This window comes from Bicyclus anynana, chromosome 17 (genome assembly GCF_947172395.1).
Source record: "Bicyclus anynana chromosome 17, ilBicAnyn1.1, whole genome shotgun sequence".
NCBI lineage: Eukaryota > Metazoa > Arthropoda > Insecta > Lepidoptera > Nymphalidae > Bicyclus > Bicyclus anynana.
Window position 1 is genome coordinate 11,734,957 of NC_069099.1, and position 8,369 is coordinate 11,743,325.

Here is an 8,369-nt window from a genome sequence, read left to right on the forward strand (position 1 = left end):
ATACGTTATTTAAATGGTCTAAGATACGTGCGTGCGGGGAAGTGACGTGCATCAGTCGTGGGTTTTTCAGTCATCGCTACACGCCCACCGGCCCGCGCGCATCCTCGAAAGTGTTACGAAAGAAGTTGCCAAGCTATAATTAGTATCATGCCCAATAGTACAATGCAAATCATGACGTTTCGGAATATTGTGCGCAACACAAGATTTTAGGTATCGGCGGTCACGTAGGGGCGCGGCGACAGAACCTGCTCGTAGTGCCAGCCGCGGCTTATTACCGAGACGTCATTGGCCATCTTCATCTAAATTATTATTTTTTACTTTCTGTGCTGCTGCTGCAGCTAGTAAGTCTAAGTAAGCAAATCAAAAATATTTTATTTTTCTGATTAAATAAATATTTTTGAGTTTGTCATTGTCCAACACATTTATATAAAAAAATAATATGACAATAAGAATATTTTTTATATGTTGTTGTTATTATTGTCCTAAGTGATCTCTTCTTTAAAATATTATAGAAGAGATTTGATTGTTTCTTTGCAATGAATTTAGAATTTAACTACTGAACCAATTTAAAAATTTTTTCAATGTTGGGAAGCTACCACTGTCCATACTCTTAAATCTATGGAAGCTACACTATCTCTGAGTGCTATAGGCTATATTTTATCCACTTATATGTGTACTGCGTATTCCTACGGGAATGGGAACTATGCAAGTGAAACCACAGGATGTCTGTTAGTAAGTATATAAAGAAGAACATTTACAAAGTAAATTATATATTTAAAATATTCAACATAGAAGGCACATTGTTTTACAAAGAATAATATTTGTTAATACTACAACAAATTATCCAACTCATTTTGAATTACTTCAAATTGCAAAAATATTGAATTAAGATCTTGATGAGTCACTTCAATTTCTGTATTATCATCTTTACCTAGAAATGAAATATAAGCTTTTGGTATTTTACTTTTTTTTTGATATTCAGAACTTAGTTCAGCATTAAGCTTCCAATGAAAAATAGGGTCCTCTTCATACTTTTCTTTTGAACTTGAGGCCATATCATTTAGTATCACACTAGTTTCAGTTGACCAAACTTTAATAATGAAATTTGTTTTTTCATTGTTAAAACCAATACTAAATAAATCATTTCTTAAATTAATTGGCATAAATATAAACTTTAGTAGCCTTTTAAATATATATAGAATAGTTTTGACAGCTAACATCAATTGTTCTTCATTTATTTGGAATAATTTTTCCAATTTACTTTTTTCTTCTTCAGTGAAAATTTCTGAATCTTGAAGTTTCAATTTTACAACAATCCTCCTAAGAAACTGCTCAAATCTACTTTCGTCCAACTGATTTATAATTTCAATACCCTTTTTTAAGCTGAAATAAATCTTTCATTAAACATAGCCAGTTCCATAAGAATAAAGGACTTCCATAAGTCTTAGAAGCCATAAAATGTGAAGGATTATTATTATTCCTAAAAAGAAAATTTTTGTTTCCTTTCAATGGATCACAAATGTTGTGCAAATCACAATCATATGATGCCAATTGGCTCAGTGGGTGACACTGCCTATTGCATCAAAGTCGGTGAGTAGCTGGAAATTCAATTGGAAAACATTTCCACAAACATGGATGTTGTCAGTGTTTGGATGGGCATTCATACTTTACTTTTTTTTTTAATAATATTTGCCACATCTTTTAAATATAACCAATATACCCATAACTCTGTAAGCAGATGGGGATTGAACCACCACCTCTTGACAATGAGTCCGGTTTCCTGGTTCCCTTTCCTGTTATGATTGATAGTTGAAATGTATGTAAAAGCAATTCATAGTATTGGAGATCCTTTGGAGATTCATCAAATACCTCTTTATAAATACTGATTACAACTTATGCTTTTTAGAGAGGATACATAATATACAATTACCTTGGGGATGTTTTAAGCCAAGTACAATCCATCTTTAATTAGACTTTTAAAGGATTTGTTATTCTAGATAAGTTAATATTTCCTGGTAAAAAATGTGAAGAATAGATGTCAGTATCTATTTACAATTAATATTTGGGTAATAATATGAATTTAATTACACAATAAAAACTAACAACTGTAAAATTAATAAGAAGTTCTCTATACTAAAATCATTGAGAATTTGAGAACTGAGAATGAAAAGTCAAAATTCAAAAATTAAAAACATGTCAACAAAATACAAATAGGTACCAAAAAATATTTATTTAAATTTTATTTTACACAGGTCACAGATTAAATTATAGGTTACACCAATTCAATGTACTCTATGGTTTACACCTTCATTTGTGGTCTGTGGGTTACACCACAGAAAACATATGTACAAGTTACACAGACTATTTATTATTACTTCTGCTTTGAGTTCTGATAAATATATGTGTATTGTTTATGGTTCTCGGTACACTTAGAGGATTTTGATTCTTTGTCTGTAGAACAAAGTTAAAAACACAAAAAAAACAACAATTTTTTGAAAAAAGAAATATTGAAGTCAATGTCAATATCGACCACAGAGTACTTTTTATATATCGACGAAGTTGCCACCACAACTACAGACGATAAATGAAGGTTGCTACCACCTGCCATCTATTTTGATTTTTTTTATTTTTTATTTAATTTTAGTCTGTGAGTAAAATATTGAACTGTGATGTCGTGGATTTCTGCGTGGAAGTTTAAATTTTAAATATATTTCATCATGTCGGTAAAAGTAGATAGGGTTCCTGAGAATATAAATTTTCCAAAAGAAGAAGAACAAGTTCTGAATTTTTGGAAAAAAATTGACGCTTTTCATACTTGTCTGAAGCAGTCAAAAAATAAACCCAGGTGAGATTTCCTAACCTTTAAAAACCTTCGACATTTTACTATGGTTTACTAAAAATTAGGTTTTGTTTACTACGAGAAATGGAATTTACTTTATAAATGCACAGTTTTGAATTCTATGAGTACCTTTTAAATTAGGTACTCAAAATTTTAAAAAAAAGTTCATACTCTTGTTCTAGTTCTGTTCAGAGTCGCTTTGCAGAGCTTAACGCAATTTATATATAGGTTTTCCATTTTAATAGTGAACATGTTGAGTTTTAAAACACAGCAGTGCTCTGGTGCAACTTGCTAATAATAGATTAATAGTCGATTGCTTGGACACTCAAATGTCCCGCAGCGGGAGGGTGAATTTTTTTTATGAATTTAAAAAAAAAGAAGTAATCAATAAATGAGAGATTAATAGTCGATTTACTGAGCTTTTCCTCCTTTTCTTGCTGTTCTTTTCAAAAGGTGCTGTCATATCATTTGCTTTGCTACACACATTAATAGATGCTCATAATTATATGGAACCTCCTACTTCAAGAATTACCTTGTGAAATTTTCTGTAGTACAAATGGATTAATCGTGATTTATGAATTCTGATTTTTACAACATTTAAATTATTGTTATAGATATTCCTTCTATGATGGACCACCATTTGCGACAGGATTGCCTCATTATGGCCACATCTTAGCTGGAACAATCAAAGATGTGGTCACAAGATATGCCCATCAAAAGGTACACATACACATCTGTATATTTAATTATGATATATCAGAAGGTTAGGTTCAAGTTTTTTGTCTAACATTTTATGTGCAGCTCTTTGTTTTAACGTAATTAACTTAATTGAAAGTTAACTTTATAGTCCTTGGATGATGGGTCACCACCATGGTTCTCTATGTTTACAATTTGTTGGTCTAGCCATGAATGTCACATACAAAGTTCAAGCAGTATGATGATGAATAAATATTTTGTTCTGGGGCCCAAAGACTTCAAAAACATTAAATTTTTTTAAATTTGAAGCTATTTTGATCATGATTTTTTTTTAGTGACTACTACTGCTCAATAGACTCCCACGAAACTTAGCAATTGTGTTTCAATAAGTAAACTAAAATATATTATCATCATTAGCAATATTAATTTTATCATTTACAAGATAAAAGCCCTTAAGCATCATTGTTTGTGCATTACACTACACTTATTTATTTTAAATTATGTATTGTTTGCTTTGAAAAGTTGTTCAAAATATATTAACTCATAACTAATTGACCTAAGTTTATTAATCAAATTTATAAACATTAATTTGAGAAGAAGTTAATCATAATAATTATTAGGTGCAAAATGACTAGCGATTTATACCCTCATTTTAAATTGTTGGTTAGTTAACAGTACACATCAAGAAGGGCTGTAGTATAGTTTACAAAATACTAGTACAATAAACTTTACATTTAATTACAGGGATATCATGTTGAAAGAAGATTTGGATGGGATTGTCACGGTCTACCTGTGGAATTTGAAATTGATAAAAGTTTAGGTATAAAAGGACCTGAAGATGTTGCCAAAATGGGTATAGATAAATATAATGCTGAGTGTCGACAAATTGTTATGAAATATGCAGATGAATGGGAGACAATCATTACTAGAATGGGCAGATGGATAGGTAATAATAATTTTAATAAATAAAATATAAACTAGTAATTTTTAATAATGATAATAAATAGCAATCAGTTGGGACATACAATAAATTTCAAAATCTACAATGTGCAATTAAGGCATCTACAACAATTACTATTAACAAAGGTTTTTCATTAATAAAAGAAAAGTGTCCTGCACTACCTGTAGCAAGCATCAACAATATAAACATGTAGTAAAAAAATTGTGTTGTCTAATAAAGCAATTGAAACTCTTGTGAGTGTGTGTCAGTAGCCACTAAAATTCTTCTTTGTGCCCAAATTCTAGTCTACAACTATGCTGGGATATATTATTGACCACTGTAGAGCTATACATCTTGTGTTCAGAGCAGACTCCAAATTTTGTGCATACTATACAATCTTCTAATATTGAAATACATCAATTGTCATGTCTATTTTCTCTTTACAGATTTCAAAAATGACTACAAAACATTATATCCATGGTTTATGGAGTCAGTGTGGTGGGTATTCAAAGAACTCTATAACAAAGGCCTGGTCTATCAAGGTGTTAAGGTAATGCCTTATTCTACCACATGCTCAACACCCCTATCTAATTTTGAAGCAGGACAGAATTATAAGGATGTTGTAGATCCTGCTGTTGTAATCTCATTCCCCACTGCAGAAGGATTTTCTCTCCTAGCTTGGACAACTACACCTTGGACTCTTCCCAGCAATCTAGCATTATGTGTTAATCCTAAATTAACATATCTCAAAGTGAAAGAGAAGGCAACAGGAACTTGTTATGTCCTACAAGAAGACAGATTTCCTGCTGTCTTCAAAAATGTTGATGATTTTGAAGTGCTTGATAAATTTTTGGGTGAAAAATTGAAAGGCATAAAATACACCCCAATTTTTGATTACTTTGTAGATATATGCCCCAATGGGTTTCAAGTACTAACTGATGGGTATGTCACTAATGACTCAGGTACAGGTGTTGTTCATCAGGCACCATATTTTGGTGAAGATGATTACAGAGTTTGTTTGGCTGCTGGCATTGTTACAAGAGACCAAGATATTATCTGCCCTGTTGACGCAAGTGGCAAATTTCTAGCACCTGTAAAAGACTTTGAAGGGCAATATGTTAAAGATGCAGATAAAAATATTATTGCAAACATCAAATCAAGGAACAGACTTATACAGGCTGGACAAGTCAAACACAGTTACCCATACTGTTGGCGTTCAGAGACTCCTCTCATTTACAAGGCAGTGCCCTCTTGGTTTGTCAGGGTAGAACAGATGAGTCAAGACCTTTTGAAATCCAGTGAAGAAACTTATTGGGTCCCTGAATATGTTAAAGAAAAGCGGTTTGGCAATTGGCTGAAAGAAGCTAGAGACTGGGCCATTAGTAGGAATAGATATTGGGGAACACCTATCCCTCTATGGATTTCTGCTGATAAACAAGAAGTTGTATGTGTTGGCAGCATTGCAGAACTCAGTGCCTTGACTGGTACAGAAATTACAGACATTCACAGAGAAAGCATCGATCATTTGGAAATCCCATCAGCAAGACCTGGCCAGCCTCCACTCAGGCGGGTGCCGGAAGTATTTGATTGTTGGTTTGAATCAGGGTCCATGCCTTACGCTCAGTGTCATTATCCATTCGAAAATAAAAAAGAATTTGAAGACATTTTCCCAGCAAACTTTATTGCAGAGGGTATAGATCAAACAAGAGGTTGGTTTTATACTCTGATTGTTTTATCTACTGCTCTGTTTAATAAACCACCATTTAAGAATTTGATTGCTAATGGTTTAATCTTGGCATCTGATGGTCAAAAAATGTCAAAGAGAAAGAAAAACTATCCTGACCCCTTGGAAGTTGTGCAAAAATATGGTGCAGATGCATTAAGACTTTATCTAGTTAATTCTCCTGTTGTCAAAGCTGAGAACCTTCGTTTTAAAGAAGAAGGTGTTAGAGATGTCATTAAGGATGTATTCTTGCCATGGTATAATGCATTTAGATTTTTAATGCAAAATGTTGAAAGGATTGTCCAGGAAGACAAAGTAAATTACAAATTTAATGAGACTGCAGTTAGGGAAAATGTAATGGATAAATGGATTACTTCCTTCACACAGTCATTGATTCAATTTGTTATGGTAGAAATGGCAGCCTACAGGCTGTACACTGTTGTTCCAAGACTAACAAAGTTCATTGATCACCTCACCAACTGGTATGTCAGGATGAATAGAAAGAGGTTAAAGGGTGAAAATGGGATTAAGGACTGTCAGGTGGCATTGGATACATTATTTGGTGTCCTGTTTGATATGATCAGAGTTATGGCGCCATTTACTCCATTTTTGACAGAACTCATGTACAAGACTTTACGTCAACTTTTACCTGGTAGCTCCTTGGAAAGTGTGCACTTCAACATGATACCAGAGCCGAAACTGAATTTGGTGGACACAAATATAGAAAGAGCAGTGCAAAGAATGCAATCTGTGATTGAACTTGGGCGAGTTTTAAGAGACAGGAAAACGATCCCTGTAAAATATCCACTGCCTGAAATGGTTGTCATACACCAGAACCAAACTTACTTGGATGACATCAACTCCTTGTTGAACTATGTTTTGGAAGAAATTAACATTAAGAAAGTGGTTCTTTCCAGTGACAAAGAAAAATATGGGATTACTTTACGAGTAGAACCAGATCACAAAATACTTGGTGGTCGATTGAAAGGTGATTTCAAAGCTGTTACACAAGCTTTAAAAGATCTGAACAATGAGCAATGTGAAAAATTAATTGCAGACGGTTTTGTTGAACTCATTGGCCAACGTGTAGACATTTCAGAAGTGAGAGTTATATACCAAGCTCAAGGGAATGATGAATATGAGGCACACAGCGATAACGATGTTTTGATCTTATTGAATGTGACGCCCGATCAGAGTATGCTCGACGAGGGATTTGCTCGTGAAATCATAAACCGATTGCAAAAACTCAGAAAAAAAGCACACCTGGTACCTACTGATGAGGTTGATGTCTATTTTTCAGTCACCAAAGAAAGTGATATACTGCGTATTATAAACTCACACCGCGATTTAATCGAGAGCACTGTCAAAGCGCCTTTGCTTCCGATCGATAAGTTATCGCCGTCGAAACCGCAAATTATTCAGGAAACCCAAGACCTGAAAGGTTCACAACTAAAGTTGGTCATTACATGGAGAAAGGAGGTAGAGACACCTTTGTACCCTTGGGCTAATATAATATTACAAGATATTACGCCACGCTTCGGCGTAAATACCAATAAAGGAAGCATCATTCTTAAAAGCAAAGATAAGTACATAAATCTGGATGAATTGTATAAGGAAGTAGAAATATTATTCGGCTTATACGGAATGAAGTTCACCCTGTGGTGTGATGGGGCTGAAGTAAAGAATACAGTTGATCTAAACTCTAAAAATATTATTGTTTCCTCTACACAACCTAAAAATGATGTTGAATCACAAATCAGTCCATTCTGTAAGTTTGTAAATGTTGCCAACGGTTCAAAGTCTGCTACATTTTTTGTTGAAAATCCTAGAGGTTTTATAACACTGAACAAGGAAAAAGCAACGCAATTTGTTTTGGATAACTCTTTGTTTAACTAAGTTTGCTCATTTTAAATGTATTTATTACCATTACAATATTTATAGCCCATAAAAATAAGTTCAATTACTGTAAGTACCTATACCTAACTTATTACGTGAAAATGTCTTATAAAGGTATTTGTCGCTTGAAACATACTATCGCTAGTCAAAACTTGTGACTTATGTGTACTAGACTGTATTTTTACAGTATTCAATGTGGACTGGTAAACTTATAATAAACATGTTTTTCATATTTACCTTTATTTTATTCAAACCCTTTCGCTCCTTGCTCCAGT

The 8,369-nt window shown here is 33.3% G+C and overlaps 2 protein-coding genes across 2 annotated transcripts; one reads left to right on the forward strand and one right to left on the reverse strand.

The window, feature by feature from the left end:
• Positions 1-723: 723 nt before the first annotated feature.
• LOC112046771 (COMM domain-containing protein 10) lies at positions 724-2,224 on the reverse strand. Its single transcript, XM_024083556.2, has 2 exons — positions 1,931-2,224; positions 724-1,383 (listed from the first exon to the last, which is right to left on the reverse strand). The coding sequence occupies exons 1-2, from the start codon at positions 1,960-1,962 to the stop codon at positions 831-833; spliced, it is 585 nt and encodes a 194-aa protein (XP_023939324.1). The 5' UTR covers positions 1,963-2,224; the 3' UTR covers positions 724-830.
• Positions 2,225-2,632: 408 nt separating this feature from the next.
• Positions 2,633-8,326, forward strand: LOC112046763 (isoleucine--tRNA ligase, cytoplasmic). Its single transcript, XM_024083536.2, has 4 exons — positions 2,633-2,845; positions 3,454-3,559; positions 4,280-4,481; positions 4,922-8,326. Exons 1-4 carry the CDS (start codon positions 2,718-2,720, stop codon positions 8,092-8,094), a joined length of 3,609 nt encoding a protein of 1,202 aa, XP_023939304.1. The 5' UTR covers positions 2,633-2,717; the 3' UTR covers positions 8,095-8,326.
• Positions 8,327-8,369: the final 43 nt, after the last annotated feature.

Coding starts and splice junctions, on each gene's coding strand:
- LOC112046771 (XM_024083556.2), bottom strand. CDS start 1,962: ATGGATTGTACTTGGCTTAAAACATCCCCAAG. Junction 1,384..1,930: donor TGGCTTAAAACATCCCCAAG/GTAATTGTATAT, acceptor GATTTATTTCAG/CTTAAAAAAGGGTATTGAAA.
- LOC112046763 (XM_024083536.2), top strand. CDS start 2,718: ATGTCGGTAAAAGTAGATAGGGTTCCTGAGAATATAAATTTTCCAAAA. Junction 2,846..3,453: donor CAGTCAAAAAATAAACCCAG/GTGAGATTTCCT, acceptor TTATTGTTATAG/ATATTCCTTCTATGATGGAC. Junction 3,560..4,279: donor CAAGATATGCCCATCAAAAG/GTACACATACAC, acceptor ATTTAATTACAG/GGATATCATGTTGAAAGAAG.